This window comes from Oncorhynchus clarkii, chromosome 27, assembly GCF_045791955.1.
Source record: "Oncorhynchus clarkii lewisi isolate Uvic-CL-2024 chromosome 27, UVic_Ocla_1.0, whole genome shotgun sequence".
Classification (NCBI taxonomy): Eukaryota; Metazoa; Chordata; class Actinopteri; order Salmoniformes; family Salmonidae; genus Oncorhynchus; species Oncorhynchus clarkii.
Genome location: NC_092173.1, coordinates 17,163,911 through 17,182,748, shown reverse-complemented (window position 1 = coordinate 17,182,748; position 18,838 = coordinate 17,163,911). Strand labels below are relative to the sequence as shown.

General features: G+C 44.8%; 1 protein-coding gene across 1 annotated transcript in view; it reads right to left on the bottom strand.

Moving 5' to 3' along the window:
* The window catches only part of LOC139385817 (Fanconi anemia group J protein homolog), a 39,586-nt gene extending 35,729 nt beyond the window's left edge, over nucleotides 1-3,857 (bottom strand). The window contains exons 1-4 of the mRNA XM_071131064.1: nucleotides 3,737-3,857; nucleotides 3,361-3,472; nucleotides 2,946-3,143; nucleotides 76-215 (exon numbers count right to left, since the gene is read on the bottom strand). Coding sequence (XP_070987165.1) covers nucleotides 76-215; nucleotides 2,946-3,143; nucleotides 3,361-3,472; nucleotides 3,737-3,829 — 543 coding nt within the window. The 5' untranslated portion in view covers nucleotides 3,830-3,857. The remainder of the gene's footprint in view (nucleotides 1-75; nucleotides 216-2,945; nucleotides 3,144-3,360; nucleotides 3,473-3,736) is intronic.
* Nucleotides 3,858-18,838: the final 14,981 nt, after the last annotated feature.

The window sequence follows — 18,838 nt, the reverse complement described above, 5'->3', positions numbered from 1 at the left end:
ACAAATCAGAAAGGTTAAACTTATTGTTAATATGGCTACCCATAAAAATACATTAAATTCTATAAGGTGTCCTACCTTCTGCTCCATGGCAGGGGTGCGGATGCGTTTCCTATCAGGCTGGAAGTCATCATCCTCGGAGGTGAGGGAGGTCTGGAGCTTGTCAGACAGACAAGAGGCTAGAGACTTGGGCTTGTACTCCTCTGGTGGAGGGGGCACTGAACAGACCGAGACAAAGGTATCAACATTTGTATTGGATTGAAAAATGTACAAACTGAGCTGAGCTAGGGGATTGGGAGTATGACTTACACTGCAGTACAGATTTCTTTTCTCAATCCATTCCTGAGGGGATCCCAACGGGGTGCACATTTCTGTTCGAACTCAGCATGAATACACTATATTCAACTAATAAAATAATCACCAAGCCCTTCATTCGTTGAATCATACGTTTTATTAGTGCTGGGTTAGAATGGAAATATTCACCCCCTGGGCATCCCAATACTGAATGAACACCTATTTTAACTTAATATAATACATCAATAAAATCTATTTAGTCTCAAATAAATAATGAACCTGTTCAATTTGGCTTAAATAATGAAAAAACAAAGTATTGGAGAAGAAAGTAAAAGTGCAATATGTGCCATTAAAAAAAGCTAACGTTTAAGTTCCTTGCTCAGAACATATGAAAGCTGGTGGTTCCTTTTAACTTCTTGAGAATACTTGACACGCAGACGTCCCAAGTATGCCCCTGGAAATGCAAATGCGCTACGCTAAATGCTAAATGTACTCGTTACAACTCAATCTTTGATCAAAATTCACAAGCAGGGTATTGAATTAAAGCTACACTCGTTGTGAACCTAGCCAGCAAGTCAGATTTTTAAAATGCTTTTCGGCGAAAGCATGAGAAGCTATTATCTGATAGCATGCACCCCCCAAAATGCCAGCTCGACACGTAAACAACAGATTTTGCGGTAGCCGGCGCTACCCAAAACGCAGAAATAAAATATAAAACATTCATTACCTTTGACGAGCTTCTTTCTTGGCACTCCTATATGCCCCATAAACATCACTATTGGGTCTTTTTTTCGTTTAAATCGGTCCATATATACCCAAAATAGCTTTGTATGGGATCTGTGTCATTCAGAAAAAATCATCGTTTTTAAACGCTGCGTAATTTTTTAAAATTAAAAAAGTCGACGATAAACTTTCACAAAACACTTCGAAATCCTTTTGTAATCCAACTTTAGGTATTAGTAAACGTTTATAATCTATCAAAATGATTACAGGGCGATGTCTTTTCAATAGGTCTTCACTTGCAAAAACAATGCCATCTGATATCTCCCTCAACTGCATCCGGGTGAAGACTGGGAAAATGGAGGTCAGATAGAAGGATTTTCCAACAATTAATTCAATTGAAAATTAGGACAATGGCGCCATCGTGCGGAATTTGTATGAATTGCAGGCAGATCGCCATTAAATTCTGTTCTCTTTTAATAACTGGTGGAAGTGACTTATGGAAATTATTTTTAGCTTTCAGAGAGCAGTTTTTCTTGCGTTTTTCAATGAAACACACGATCTGTTATAGTCACAGCCGTGATTTAACCAGTTTTATAAACTTCAGAGTGTTTTCTATCCACACATACTAATCATATGCATATACTATATTCCTGGCATGAGTAGCAGGACGCTGAAAAGTTGCGCGATTTTTAACAGAATTTTCGAAAAAGGAAGGGGTAGAAGTAAGAGGTTTTAACATGAGTCTTCAATATTCCCAGTTAAGAAGTTTTAGGTTGTAGTTATTATAGGACTATTTCTCTCTATACCATTTGTATTTCATATACCTTTTGACTATTGGATGTTCTTATTGGTACTTTAGTATTGCAAGCCTAATCTTGGGAGCTGATAGGCTTGAAGTCATAAACAGCGCAATGCTTGAAGCACAGCGAAGAGCTGCTGGCAAATGCAGGAAAGTGCTGTTTGAATGAATGCTTACGAGCCTGCTGCTGCCTACCACCACTCCATCAGGCTGCTCTATCAAATCATAGACTTAATTATAATATAATAACACACAGAAATACGAGCCTTAGGTTAATATGGTCAAATCCGGAAACTAGCATTTCAAAAACAAAACGTTTATTCTTTCAGTGAAATACGGAACCGTTCGGTAATTTATCTAACGGGTGGCATCCCTAAGTCTAAATATTGCTGTTAAATTGCACAACCTTCAATGTTATGTCATAATTATGTACAATTCTGGCAAATGAATTACGGTCTTTGTTAGGAAGAAATGGTCTTCACACAGTTCGCAACGAGCCAGGTGGCCCAAACTGCTGCATATACCTTGACTCTGCTTGCACAGAACGAGAAGTGACAATTTCCCTAGTTAAAATGAAATTCATGTTAGCAGGCAATATTAACTAAATATGCAGGTTTAAAAATATATACTTGTGTATAGATTTTAAGAAAGGCATTGATATTTATGGTCAAGTACACATTGGTGCAACAACAGTGCTTTTTTCACGAATACGCTTGTTAAATCACCCGTTTGGTGAAGTAGGCTATGATTCAATGATAAATTAACAGGCACCGCATCGATTATATGCAACGCAGGACAAGCTACATAAACTAGTAATATCATCAACCATGTGTAGTTAACTAGTGATTACGTTAAGATTGATTGTTTTTCATAAGATAAGTTGAATGCTAGCTAGCACCTTACCTTGGCTCCTTGCTGCACTTGCATAACAGGTAGTCAGCCTGCCACGCAGTCTCCTCAAGGAGTGCAATGTAATCGGCCATAATCGGTGTCCAAAAATGCCAATTACCGATTGTTATGAAAACTTGAAATCGGCCATTCCGATTAATCGGTCGACCTCTAACACTGACCAACATAGTGGATGGCTAAGTGGTTAGGAATCTCACTATTACTATTTCTCAACTAAGATTACCTGGGTCTGTGGGAGAAGATGATCTCTGTGCCATCACTACCTCCGGTGAGCCTGTGAGGTCCACCACCACAGTGGCTAGTGCTTTGTGCCTGTTGTCTGGGACACTGGCGGGTTTGCTATGACAGGCACATTGACAGGGGGTGGTGACAGCTGGCTTCTTACCCTCTGTAGGACTGCTACCATCCTGTTCAAGCTTACCTGGACATACACAGGACATACATACTGGAATCATCATCACAGTTAACCTCAGAGACGATGAATTATAGTATGCAGCTGCAGAATATGCTACACTTGAATATACACTACATGCAGTAATGCTTTATGTGGACCAGAAATGTAAAATAAAGTATTGCTTGTGAATGCAAATAAGCCAAGAATCAAAACTCATAAGAAGTTGTCTAAACAGCACCCTTACCATATTGTGCCTGCTGCCAGGCCAGGGCAGAGCAGAGCAGGGCTAGGCTCTTGCCACTCCCTGTAGGGCTCTCCAATAGACAGTGCTGTCCATGATTCAGCCCTCGCACTATCTGGGGAGACAATCACACACAACAACAGGGGTTAGTCAGTCACACACTCAATAACAGACTGATAACACAGAGTAGGCTAACTGCATACAGTATCTATGGGATATGGGGTGAATCTCAAAAGTTGTCCGCTCCTCAGATCTTATCCTCCAGTCTCCTTGCTTCCCTCTGAACTTTTAAGGAAAGGCAAGGAGAGAGGAGGAGGAATCAAGAAAATACTTTTGAAAATCACCCATGGTTAAAAGTGTGTGATGCTTACACACTTACAGAGTTCATCATGGCCAGCTGCGAGGGGTAGGCTTTGCAAGGGAACTGTATCTTCACCCCTCCTATGGTGTACTCCACTGGGGGAGCAGCCATGGTGACTGCCTTGTCCAACTGATATACTATCTGAAAAAAAAATCAAAACAAGCTTGAAGCCAGTAACGTTACAAGTTGCTGCAACTGACAATATCATTCACATCAATTGGTCACATCCCCCTCACAATATGGCTCTGACTAATTAACTAGCTAGATCTAGTTATTTGCTTTTTGCGAAATATACGTCTCTGCATCTAGTTACGGTAGCTTATCGAGCTAGCAAGCAATGTGTCATAACGCACACAGCAAAACTAACATCAAGCGCTAAAATGTAACGTTTGCTACTGGAAACAGACTGCTTGCTTCTTAAAGTAAGCTTAAGCTAACTAACGTTAACCGCTTTCACTTTTATGTGTGATTTGAAGTACCAGGTAACTAGCTAGCTGTCCTTGCTAGCTTGTATAGCCTCCATCTACCACAACTTTCAGCAAGCATAAACGATCTAGCTATTTACAATATCAATGAAATTCATGTTTGAATGGTGTTCATTTACCTTTGTAGCTACAAATTTGATATAGACCGCTTGTTAGCTAACTGTAAACATACCTGACTAGCTAGCTAGAAGTTCCCGCCGTGTAAGCAAGTCCCACAAACCAATCAGATTGGATAAAAACATAGTCGTCACGAAAAATTAGAGGTGACAGTAGCCAATTACCACAGAGCATTTGCTGGGGTCTCCCATGTGCTAGCAAAATATGAACAACCAATGTATAATTGTCTACATTACAACAGTTTTGTAAATAACATTATACATTATCATGCTAAATGTGTTTTATGGAGGACCAAACATGCCATCATTATAAATGCATAAATAATAAATGCACATATAAATGGATGAATGAATGCACACATAGATACATAATTATTTAAATAATGAATCCCACTTTCATTCATTTATATTATTTCTTCATTTATTTATGTATTTCTTCCTCCAAATTGGAAGGCAAAAATATATTGGTGGTATCTAACACCATAAGTTAATTAATGTCACGGCGCAGTGCTCTGTTGCATTTGCCTGGGGTTGGTTCAGTACGTCAGAACGGTGTTTAACATTTAATTAAACAGAAACGGTAATGTACTGAACGACCAGTTGAACAACGGCGTGATTATAGTGGCCCAGACGGCAATCGTCTATAGTGTACTGCACCAGGACTCTCTGTTATCACTTCAACTCTGGCGAAGTCATCAGGCAACTTCATCCAAATTGTTAAGAACTAACGGGTTCACTTCTGTTTCTGTTGTACCAGCTAGCTGACTCAAGTTTTTGATGCATGCCTCTATAAACGGGGTCAGTGTGCTAGCTCCCTGAACTTGCCACTGACTGGACTTGAACCAGGGCCTGCTTGACAATGTGCTAACCGATTGCGCTATGCAAAATATACTAATTGGATAGCCCCTTTAGCGACATTTCAAGCTAGCTGTGGAGTGACGTTATGTTCTTAACTCCGTTACACCTCCACACGGAAAAGCAGGTAATCTGTAGAGGTGTCGTTTTCAGAAGCATTAGCCAGCACTACCAAGTCTCTAGCTACTGCTCGCCTGATCTACTTGCCAGAAGAATTGGGCTACTGTAGCTTTTTACCAGTTTTAAATATCTCAAGTGTGTGTAGTTTGATTCTTTACTTTCGGACCATCAGAGCCAGGAAAAAGCAATCAAGCAACACCGTGAAATGTATCAATCAATCCCACTGTGTCATTTCAACATCTAGTTTTGATTTACATTTGGTTGAGTTGTCAACTAAAGTGAATTCAAAATAAAATCCTTCAAAAAATGTCACCATGTCATTGGAATTAGGTTAAGAGTAAAAAAAACAAAACATAATTCCCTTACGTTGATGACTTTTTGCAAATCCAAAATTGGATTGGAAACAAAATTGATTCAACCAGTTTTTGCCCAGTGTTAGATACCATCCACAGATGTTTGATTGATACACACTCATTATTATATTGGACAAAGAAATACAGAAATAAATTAATAAATCAATCAATAAATAGATAATAGATAAATGAATGCATTTGGGTTAGTATTTTGGTGTTTTCCTGCTGATTGATTTATGTACGGATTTATTTATTCATGTATTTTTGTGTGCATTTATTTATTTCTTATTATGGCAGATTTGGTACTCCATTTTTGTTTTACAATGTCTGGGTATTGTGAGTGAAATTCTGGTGGTGGTACAGTAACAGAAAAAGATTGGTAATCAATCAATCAAACCTGGCCCTGGTCCAAAATGGCAGATAATTCCGTTTTCATACAGTCATTGGTTTTCACCTCTCCAGGGGGGCCTTGCAGCATCTCTTTTCTTTCATGGTAAGAATCCAACTGCTTTTGGATGAATTTGGATGAAATTAACTAAATATTTGGCATTTCTGTTTCGGAAAGTTTTCATTAGCCTACAAAATAGGCAAATGTTTTTTTGTTTTTTAAGACGTTGATTCAGATAAGGGGGCACTGCAAAAAAGAATGCCAGTGAACAGCTGCTTGGCCTGAACACATACAAAAATCATCAGCACACTTTATGTAAATAGGCCTAACCTACCATAATTTATGATAAGTCGCTGATTGATATAGACTGCAATTATGATATCATTGGATCACAGTTCTTTAAAACAGATACTTTATTTTGAGTTGCAAAACATTCAAGACAGCCCCTTTAATCACTCAGTGTTCTGAGTAAAATTATTTTGAGACCACAACACCCCCAAATTCCCAGCCACAGTCCCACGTACGGTTTAGACACGAGCCTGCTCTTTATGTGACAGACTGACCAGGTGAATCCACGTGAATCCAGGCTATAATCTCTTATTGATGTCACCTGTTAAATCCACTTCAATCAGTGTAGATGAAGGGGAGGAGTCAGGTTAAAGAAGTATTTTGAAGCCTTGAGACACAGATTGTGTATGTGTGCCATTCAGAGGGTGAATGGGCAATACAAAATATTGAAGTGCCTTTGACCAGGTGCACCGGTTTTAGTGCCTCAAGAACTGCAACGCTGCTGGGGTTTTCACTCTCAACAGTTTCCAGCCAACTTGACACAACTGTGGGAAGCACTGGCTTCAACGTGGGCCAGCATCCCTGTGGAACACTTTCGACACCTTGTAGTCCATGCCCGACAAATTGAGATGGTTCTGAGGGAAAAGGGGGGAGCAACTCAATATTAGGAAGGTGTTCCTAATGTTTTGTACACTCAGTATTTGTGGCAGGGACTCCAGACAATCACAGACTATAAAGGGAAAGGCAGTCACGTCGCGGACACCGACGCCTCGCTCCCAGACAAGCTACAACTTCTTTGCCCGCTTCGAGGAAAACACAGCCGTCTATGCGGGCCACCGCTGCTCATGAGGACTGTACCCTCACACGGCTGCCGGCCCAGACTGCACCCCAAGCCGCGTAATCAGAGCATGTGCAGACCAGCTGACTAGAGTGTTTATGAACATGGGAAATCTCTCCCTATCCCAGTCTGTTGTCCCCACTTGCTTTAAGATGTCCACCATTGTTCCTGTACTCAAGAAAGCAAAGATAACTGAACTAAATGACTATCGACCCATAGCACTCACTTCTGTCATCATGAAGTGCTTTGAGAGGGTTGTTAAGGTTCATACAGTATCACCTCCACCTTATCCAACACCCTTGATGCACTGCAATTTGCATACCGCCCCAACAGATCCACGGATGATGTCATCACACTGGCCTATCCCATCTGGAAAAGAGCAATACCAATGTAAGAATGCTGTTCATCACTAAGCTCGGGGCCCTGGGTCTGAACCCCGGCCTGTGCAACTGGGTCCTGTACTTCCTGGCGGGCTGACCCTTGGTGGTGAAGTTAGGCAACAACATCTCTACCACGCTGATTCTCAACATATGGGCCCCAACGGGTGTGGCTGAAATAGCCAAATCATGGACATTAATATGGAGTTGGTCCCCCCTTTGCTGCTATAACATGGAAGGCTTTCCACTAGATGTTGCAACATTGCTTCCATTCAGTCATGAGCATTAGTGAGGTCAGGCACTGATGTTGGGCGATTAGGCCTGGCTCACAGACTGCGTTCCAATTCATCCCAAAGGTGTTCAATGGAGTTGAGGTCAAGGCTCTGTGCAGGCCTGTCAAGTTCTCACACACCGATCTCGACAAACCATTTCTGTATGGACCTTGCTTTGTGCACTGGGCCATTGTCATGCTGAAACAGGAAAGGGCCTCCCCCAAACTTTCGCCACAAAGTTGGAAGCACAGAATCATCTAGAATGTCATTGTATGCTGTAGCATTAAGATTTCCCTTCACTGGAACTAAGCCCAAACCATGAAAAACAGCCCCAGACCATTTTTCCTCCTCCACCACCAAACTTTACAGTTGGCACTATGCATTGGGGCAGGTAACGTTCCTAAACCTCGGACTGCCATATGACGAAGCATGATTCATCACTCCAGAGAATGTGTTTCCGCTGCTCCAAAGTCCAATGGAGGCAAGCTTTACATCACTCCAGCCGACGCTTGGCATTGTGCATGGGGATCTTAGGCTTGTGTGCGGCTGCTCGGCCATGGAAACCCATTTCATGAAGCTCCCGACAAACAGTTATTGTGCTGATGTTGCTTCCAGAGGCAGTTTAGAACTCGGTAGTGAGTGTTGCAACCGAGGACAGACAATTTTTACGCGCTTCAGCACTGGGCGGTCCCGTTCTGTGAGCTTATGTGGCCTACCACTTCGCGGCTGAGCCGTTGTTGCTCCTAGACGTTTCCACTTCACAATAACAGAACTTACAGTGGACCGGGGTGGCTCTATAGCAGGGCAGAAATTTGACGAACTGACTTGTTGGAAAGGTGGCATCCTATGACTGAAAGTCACTGAGCTCTTCAGTACGGGCCATACTACTGCCAATGCTTGTCTATGGAGATTGCATGGCTGTGTGCTGAAATAGCTGAATGCACTAATTTAAAGGGGTGTCCACATACGTTTTAGCTGTGTATGTGTGTATAATAAATATATAATATACTGTATGTGTGTATACACAGTACCAGTCAACAGTTTGGACCCACCTACTCATTCAAGGATTTATTTTTACTATTCTCTACATTATAGAATAATAGTAAAGACTTCAAAACTATGAAATAACACATATGGAATCATGTAGTAAGCAAAAAATGTGTTAAACAAATCAAAATATATTTTATATTTGAGATTCTTCAAAGTAGCCACCCTTTGTCTTGATGACAGCTTTGCACACTCTTGGCATTCTTTCAACCAGCTTCATGAGGTAGTCACCTGGAAGTATTTAAATTAACTGGTGTGCCTTGTTAAAAGTTAATTTGTGGAATTTCTTTCCTTATTGTGTTTCAGCCAATCAGTTGTGTATACAGAAGATAGCCCTATTTGGTAAGACCAAGTCCATATTATGGCAAGAACAGCTCAAATAAGCAAAGAGAAATGACCATCATTTCTTTAAAACATGAAGCTCAGTCAATGTGGAAAATTTCAAGAACTTTGAAAGTTTCTTCAAATGCAGTTGCAAAAACCATCAAGCACTATAATAAAACTGGCTCTCATGAGGACTACCACAGGAAAGGAAGACCCAGAGTTAACTCTGCGTGCAGAGGATAAGTTCATTAGAGTTACCAGCCTCAGAAATTGCAGCCCAAATAAATGCTTAAGTAACAGACACATCTTAACGTCAACTGTTTAAATTTTTTAATTTTAAAATATGTATTTTTATGGTCGAATTGCTGCAAATAAACCACTACTAAAGGACACCAATAAGAAGAAGAGACTTGCTTTGGATAAGAAACACGAGCAATGGACATTAGACCGGGGAATGTGTCCTTTGGTCTGATGAGTCCAAATTTGAAATTTTTGGTTCCAACCGCTGTGGCTTTGTGAGACGCAGAGTAAGTGAACGGATGATCACTGCATGTGCGGTTCCCACCGTGAGCTTGGAGGAGGAGTTGTGATTGTTTGGGGATGCTTTGATGGTGACACTGTCTGTGATTTATTTAGAATTCAAGGCACACTTAATCAGCATGGCTACCACAACATTCTGCAGCGATACGCCATCCCATCTGGTTTGCGCTTAGTGGGACTATCATTTGTTTTTCAACAGGACAATAACCCAACACACCTCCAGGCTGTGTAAGGGCTATTTGACCAGGAAGGAGAGTGATGGAGTGCTGCATCAGATGACCTGGCCTCCACAATCACCCGACCTCAACCCAATTGAGATGGTTTTGGATGAGTTGGACCGCAGAGAGAAGGAAAATCAGCCAACAAGTGCTCAGCATATGTGGGAACTCCTTCAAGACTTTTGGAAAGCATTCCAGGTGAAGCTGGTTGAGAGAATGCCAAGAGTGTGCAAAGCTGTCATCAAGGCAAAGGGTGGCTACTTAGATTCTCAAATTTGCTTAACACTTTCTTGGTTACTACATGATTCCATATTTGCTATTTCAAAGTGTTGATGTCTTCACTATTAATAAACAATGTAGAACATAGTAAAAAATAAAGAAAAACCCTTGAATGAGTAGGTGGGTCCAAACTTTTGACTGGTACTGTACGTGTGTGTTCTGGACTCTGACATTGCTAGTCTTGATATTATTATTATTTATTTATTTTTTGAGTGGTGGTATTTTTTGTATTGTTAGGTATACTGCACTGTTGGAGCTTGAAACATGAGCCTTTCGCGGCACCTGCGATAACTTCTGCAAAATATGTGTACCCGATCAGTACGATTTGATTTGAGCTAGCTGTTTCAACAGACATGCTCCTTAGCTCTATCTTTACTGCCTGCATTGCATATATCACACATTATTACATTTCTGAGATAGATAGCTGTCTCACCACAGAACCATATTTGTTCCTAACCGTTGCCCATATTTTTCCCTTAGTGACTAAAATGCAGATTAGTACCAGAAGTCCTTATTCCTAGCGACAGGATGCAAAGCCACAAAACCACACAAGACATTTTAGAAGCTCTTTGTGCATGGCAAATGGCACCCTATTCCCTATATAGTGCACTACAATGGCACCCAAAAGTAGTGCAATATATAGGGTGCCATTTGGGACACATCCCTTGTCTTTGGAATCAGCATGTCTCGTTGCTGAGGTCAATGGAAAATATCTGTGGTTTGACATTATATTTAAAGCAGCAGTCTAAAAAACAGCAGTCTAAGACCAGTTGGTTTGGCTCACTTATTCTTTCAACCAAGTTGCTACTACTTCAGACAACATTTTTGCCAAATTAGGGCAAAGTTGAACTTCAGCCGAAAACGAAATGGACATTCAACCTACCATTTCTCTGGTTGGCCGAATGATTTGGATGTTTTACAGAGTATTCCTTTTGCATTCTGAAGTGTGTTGATTTGAAAAACAGAAAATGCATATGCTCATAAAGTCAGCTGTTTTGTGGATACACTCCACTTATAAACCCTATCAGTTAAAATCCAATTGAATGTCCAGCAGAGGTCAGTGTTGTCTATAATAAACACCATTGACAGGACATCATTACCTCAGCTTGGTGGTTGCGTTATATTGTGAGTGCACTTGCATAGTGTTGTTGTATGGTTTGTCCAGCAAGTGCTGTTCCTCTTTCTGGCCTGTCTGTGAGGGGTAAGTGTGAGTGAAAGAGGAGAAGGGAGAAATGGACTGAAGTTAGAGGAGTAGAAGAGATCAGAGGGAGAAACAGACTGAACATGGAGCAGAAAAGGAGAGGAGAAAACAGAGAAGGAGAAAAGTTGAACAGGGAATGTGGAGGATAGGAGAGAGGGAAACGGAGTGAATGTGGAGGATAGGAGAGAGGGAAACTGAGTGAATGTGAAGGAGGGTAGGAGAGAGGGAAACTGAGTGAATGTGGAGGAGGATAGGAGAGAGGGAAACGGAGTGAATGTGGAGGAGGATAGGAGAGAGGGAAACGGAGTGAATGTGGAGGAGGATAGGAGAGAGGGAAACAGAGTGAATGTGGAGGAGGATAGGAGAGAGGGAAACGGAGTGAATGTGGAGGAGGATAGGAGAGAGGGAAACGGAGTGAATGTGGAGGAGGATAGGAAAGAGGGAAACGGAGTGAATGTGGAGGAGGATAGGAGAGAGGGAAACGGAGTGAATGTGGAAGAAGAGGAGAGAGTGGGAAACATAGGAAACTTGAGTTTAGGCGACAGAACCAGAGGCTGGACACCTGATATCACCTTATCCTCCCGGCAACCCCTCAGCAACCTCTCGGCAACCCTGACACACTGAAAGAATTAGTCCTGTCGCCCAGCGTCACGGCTCTCCTTTCCCCTGCTTTCCCCAGCCTGCCAGACCCCTCGGCTCTGATTTATATTAGGTTTCTTATCTAATAACTCCAACTGCAGGAACCGTGGACCCAATGCTGTTTAACAGCAGCTGTAAAACACAAGTTGTAAAAACACAGCACACTACAGCCACAAACACACCCCAACTCCTTATTCCATCACACAGACCCCAACCAACGCCCTCCATGACACAGGCCCCAACCAACCCCAACGCCCTCCATCACACAGGATCCAACCAACCCCAATGCCCTCCATCACACAGGATCCAACCAACCCCAACGCCCTCCATCACACAGGATCCAACCAACCCCAACACCCTCCATCACACAGGATCCAACCAACCCCAACTCCCTCCATCACACAGGATCCAACCAACCCCAACTCCCTCCATCACACAGGATCCAACCAACCCCAACGCCCTCCATCACACAGGATCCAACCAACCCCAACTCCCTCCATCACACAGGATCCAACCAACCCCAACTCCCTCCATCACACAGGATCCAACCAACCCCAACTCCCTCCATCACACAGGATCCAACCAACTCCAACACCCTCCATCACACAGGATCCAACCAACCCCAACTCCCTCCATCACACAGGATCCAACCAATCCCAACTCCCTCCATCACACAGGATCCAACCAACCCCAACTCCCTCCATCACACAGGATCCAACCAACCCCAACTCCCTCCATCACACAGGCCCCAACCAACACCCTCCATGACACAGGCCCCAACCAACCCCAACGCCCGCCATCACACAGGATCCAATCAACCCCAACGCCCTCCATCACACAGGATCCAACCAACCCCAACATCACACAGGATCCAACCAACCCCAACTCTCTCCATCACACAGGATCCAACCAATCCCAACTCCCTCCATCACACAGGCTCCAACCAACCCCAACTCCCTCCATCACACAGGCCCCAACCAACGCCCTCCATGACACAGGCCCCAACCAATCCCAACGCCCGCCATGACACAGGATCCAACCAACCCCAACTCCCTCCATCACACAGGCCCAATCCAACCCCAACTCCCTCCATCACACAGGCCTCAACCAACCCCAACTCCCTCCATCACACAGGACTCAACCAACCCCAACTCTATCCATCACACAGGCCCCAGTCAACCAACTCCCTCCATCACACAGGTCCCATCCAACCTCAACGCCCTCCATCACACAGGTCCCATCCAACCTCAACGCCCTCCATCACACAGGCCCCAACCAACCCCAACGCCCTACATCACACAGGCCCCAACCAACCCCAACTCCCTCCATCACACAGGCCCCAACCAACTCCCTTCATCACACAGGCCCCAACCAACTCCCTCCATCGCACAGGCCTCATCCTCATGGTCCATGAGGGCATAATGAGACAGTAGAAGACAGACTGCAGCAGTATGGTCCATGAGGGCATAATGAGACAGTAGAAGACAGACAGCAGCAGTATGGTCCATGAGGGCATAATGAGACAGTAGAAGACAGACTGCAGCAGTATGGTCCATGAGGGCATAATGAGACAGTAGAAGACAGACAGCAGCAGTATGGTCCATGAGGGCATAATGAGACAGTAGAAGACAGACAGCAGCAGTATGGTCCATGAGGGCATAATGAGACAGTAGAAGACAGACAGCAGCAGTATGGTCCATGAGGGCATAATGAGACAGTAGAAGACAGACAGCAGCTCTGGTCTAGAGAATAGTGAACCCGTACAGGCTCTTAGCACTGTATGTTTTAGTGTGGTGCTACACCCCCACCAGTCTTTATTTCGTTTCCATCGCTCCCCACTCAGCTTTCTGTCACACCTGCGTTCTGACCCAGTTCCAGAACACCAGCCAGCACAGGAAATGGTCTGCGGCAACAAATAGCACTCTATTACTTATTTAGTGCACTACTTTTGACCAGGGCCCATAGAGCTCTGGTTAAAAGTAATGCACTATTAGGGAATATGGTGGCATGTGGGATACATTTTCCCAGACCGACCATTGACCTCTGCATCCCAGCTCTGGTCCAGGAGGGCTGCTGGCCGGGGTCACCTCAGGGCTGACCTGCTGTAAATCTCTCTCTTTCTCTCGCTCTCTGTGACCCTCTCTCTGACCTCTTCTCTTACTCTCTCTCGCTCTCTCTGACCACCCCCCTCCCCCTCTCTTTATCTCTCTCTCCCTCTCTGTGCCTGTTTTAATCTCATCATGGAGGGAAACGGGGTTCCCACTGGGCACACACCTCTGAATCAATGTTGTTTCCACGTCATTTCAATGAAATTACGTTGAACCAATGTGGAATAGATGTTGAATTGACGTCTGTGCCCAGTTGTGTATTAGAAGCATGGGGAGTTGGTGACTGGTTCAGCTGAATTGTCTGCATGTATTTCCTGGCTTGGACAACCTCCACTCTGTCTTACTGGGGAGTTGTGATGTGTCCTAAATCACCCCTTATCCCTGTATACTGCACTACTTCTGACCAGAGCCATATGGGAATAGGATGCCATTTGGGACATCCTTGGTTGGCATTTTTCAAACAGGTCCTGCAGAATGTTTCAGTAATATGTTTTGTCTTGGTGTTGCTACAGTACATTCTCATAAATGCTGTCATCAGCTATAAGTGCAGTTGGCCAGGCTGTACTCTAAAGAGAAAACACTGTGATTTCTTCTGTAGTTAGCCAGTCTCACCTCTTCTCATTAACACCTGGCCCACTGCAGTAGACATACATGGTGCAGTCCAGGCCTTGTCTAATATAAGGGAGAGGCTGAGTCACAGTGCTTCTCTCAACAATAGACCTCTTCATCCTAAACCACCCTTCTCTCAGCCCTGGACCCAGGGACCACCTCATAACCTAAACAGACAGACAGAGGCAGACGGACCCCTTCCAACTCTTCCCTCTCCCCTCCCAGGTCTGTATCTCAGGTTCACTCTAACTTTATGTGGCTGTTTGATATGTCTAGTTCCACAGCTGAGAGTCTCCTGGTGGGAGGAAGTACAGAAGGATTAAATTGGCGTTGGCTTTCCTGTTGAGGGAAGTGGACGTTATAGCCCCCCCCCCCCTGGACTTCTCTTAATTACTCCCAACTGAGGCTCCACGTCTAATTTCCCTCCCATTCTCTCTGTTCCCGTGTCAACTGGTTGACTCTAAAGCCTTTTCCCAGCATCCTCCACTCTAATCTGATTACTGGAGGTATTCCCAGTGCATTGTGGGAGAAGGCTGTGTGAAGCCCAGCAAGCTTCAGAGCGACACAGAGAAAGAGTCTCACGGAGATGAGGAAGGGAAGAGGATCTCTTTTTTTCTCTCTCTCCCACTCCCTCTCTCCCTCTCTCTCTCTGGTGCTGTGGAGCATCAAACGCTGCGTGTGTCTGGGGAACCCCACACTAACTACAGACCTACAACAGAGAGAAAAGAGAGGAGAGCAGTCTTATAATAGCAAACTACAGGTGGAAAGACTAGAAACATAGCTAGCAAGGCTCTAGCAAAAAGACAATCTCTAAGAAACTAGCTTCTCGAGGAGACCATCTCTAAGAAGCCAGCTACATATTCTTGCATTTTATTTATTATGTTATCTGAATCATCATTGAACACATAGGCCAGACTTGTAGCGAAGTTCCCTGTGGTAACGTCATGTCTTCCTGATGGTAAAAGCCTGGACCATCGGGCCGTGACTGGGCCTGGAAGGCGTTGTTGTTTCACGCATGGAGAACAATCAGCCGTGACGCCTCATTACAGACTGGTAGTGCAGTGGTTGGCCCTCTCCTCCCTCCTCTTCCCTCTCTCCTCCCTCCTATCCACCTCCCCTCTCTCCTCTCTCCTCTCCCCTCAGCCCTCTCCTCTCATTTTGCGATGACATTTTAGTCATCTAGCAGATGCTCTTATCCAGAGTGACTTACAATTAGTGCATTCATCTTAAGATCGCTAGGTGAGAGAACATATCACATTCGTAGCAAGTACATTTTCCCTCAATAAAGTAGTTATCAGAAAAGTCAGCGGTAGTAGGAAAAGACAAGTGGGATTTCTCCTCTCCTCTCCCCGAGGGGCTGGGAGTGTTAGCCTCTGGACTACAGAGGAAGCAGGAGTGGCTGGGCCATGCAAAGCCTTTTCCGGACCATAAACGACAGGTTTATTTTTAAAGTTCTGCCTCAGTGTGCCTCGCTTCCTAAAATACCTTTCATGCAAAACAAAATGCTGGGTGTGCAGGGCCTGCCAGAGCCCTCTCTCTCTGCCTGTCTGCCTGTTGGAGGACTGGGTTGATTGGTCGGTTGGCTGGCTGGCTGGTTAGTTGGTTGGTTGGTCAGGCAGGCAGCAGGCCTTGGTTTCTGGGCATTGGTGGAGAGAGACAGGGGTGGTCATCAGGGCCAAATCCCCCAGCCACAAGTGGCCTAGACAGAATTATCATGTTGTCAATGGGTGGAACCGTGTGTGTGTTGGTGTGTGCATGCTTGTATTTGTGTGTGTGTGTGTGTGCATATGTGTGTGCTTACGCGTGTCCTTGCTTGTATGTGTGTGTGTGCGTGTGCGTGTGCGTGTGCGCGTGTGTGTGTGTGTGTGTGTGCTTACGCGTGTCCTTGCTTGTATGTGTGTGTGTGCGTGTGCGTGTGTGTGTGTGTGTGTGTGTGTGTGTGTGTGTGTGTGTGTGTGTGTGTCATTGCAGTGGAAGGGTGAAGCATCATGTTCCTGCCTGCAGGGGAATGAATGGAAGAGAGAAGTATTATTTATGGTGTGGGTCTTTTCCATGCCACAATGTGCTACAGTACTCAGCTCTGATGTAGGACTTGAATAATATTTCACAGATGAAATAGAGCAAAGCAACATGTTGCTAAATACATTACCACTGCTGCATATTTCTAGTTTTTTCCGGAGCTTGCAAAGACCATGCAACGGCCGCTAAATGTCGCCTTCACGTGACTTAAAATCCTTGTATGTTTACCTGTATGTTATTGACTGGATATTCAGACTTATTTTAGTGCCTCTGTGGTGATAAGGGTGTAGAATTGATATTTCAGTTTAATTTTCAACTCCTTATTTACAATTGATTTCCTAGATGTTTTATCTTGTCTTCTACAACCCCAATAGCTACAGTGAGGAATACGGCTGGGAAGTCTGGGTTTGATTTTAGGTATGGGTTTGTGGCAGGGGATGGGGTTGGGTCTGGGTTTGGTTTTAGGTATGGGTTTGTGGCAGGGGATGGGGTTGTTTTTAGGTATGGGTTTGTGGCAGGGGATGGGGTTGGGTCTGGGTTTGGGCATGACTCTTTCTGGATTTGAGTTTCGGGCCTGCAGGTCTGGGTCTCCGCCTGGGTGTGGCTGCTGGGTGGTTTCCAGAAGGTTCCTCTTCACAGCTGAAGCCTCTTCACCCCGCTGCACCACAGGCCTCTCTACCCTGCCTCTCTTCACCCCGCTGCACCACAGGCCTCTCTACCCTGCCTGTCTTCACCCTGCTGCACCACAGGCCTCTCTACCCTGCCTGTCTTCACCCCGCTGCACCACAGGCCTCTCTACCCTGCCTGTCTTCACCCCGCTGCACCACAGGCCTCTCTTAACCCTGCCTGTTTTCACTCTGCTGCACCACAGGCCTCTCTACCCTGCCTCTCTTCACCCCGCTGCACCACAGGCCTCTCTACCCTGTCTGTCTTCACCCCGCTGCACCACAGGCCTCACTACCCTGCCTGTTTTCACCCCGCTGCACCACAGGCCTCTCTACCCTGCCTGTTTTTACCCCGCTGCACCACAGGCCTCTCTGTGAGGTTACTCCACTTCCGCTGAGCTCTAAACCCTCAGACCCTGTCACGAAAACACTGCCGCCAACGCAGCTGAGCCAGCACATCAAACACGGCCCCACACCTAACAAACAGACACTTCTGGCCCAATCAGAAACATGTGGTGAGCGGATGGGGTGCAGCTGTTTGCCGCTCCAATCAATGCCCACACCCTTCCAAACGACCGACCGACAGGCCTGGGCCAGATGTGGAGAGAGGGAGAGAAAGGAAGAGGACCATCTCACGTAAGGTACAGATGTTTCTTCTCCCTCTCCTTCCTGCCTCAGAATCACCACCACAAGGAAAACTTTGCTGCTGTGTGACTATGAATCGGTGCTAGTAAATTTAGCATGTTGGTGCTCCACCCAGATCAGATTCAGTATTGGAGTACAGACAGGACAGACCACTGAGCTGAGGGTTGCCACCATGCAGAATGGAGGGGTAGAAGAAGGGAGGGAGGGATGCCTGTTACCATGCAGAAAGCTGTCTGAAAACAGAGAAATGGAGAAAAACATGTTACCCCTTCCAGACGAGGCAGTGAGAGTGCACCACTAACTACCCCCTCCACCCTGAGCTCTGCTGATAATACAGTTTATATAGTAGCCATCTGACACTATGCTGAATGTGACATTTAATATGACGGTCTTGAATGACAGAAGCTATCGCTCTGTGTCTCTACAAAGATGTAATTTTGGTGTTAGCAAAAAAAGATACTTGTTTGCCACAGAGGACCTTGGAATGTCCCTTGGAGTGGGAGGATGGTAAGGACTGACAGTAGACCCTGGGTTCCATGGCTGTGTGTCCCGAATGGCACCCTATTCCCTATATAGTGCACTACTTTTGACAAAAGCCCTATGGGTAATGCACTAAATAGGGAAAAGGGTGCCATTTGGGACACAGGCACTTACTCTCACCCTTTCAAACCACCATTTCTATATTTGGTGGAAATATACACTACCGTTCAAAAGTTTGGGGTCACTTAGAAATG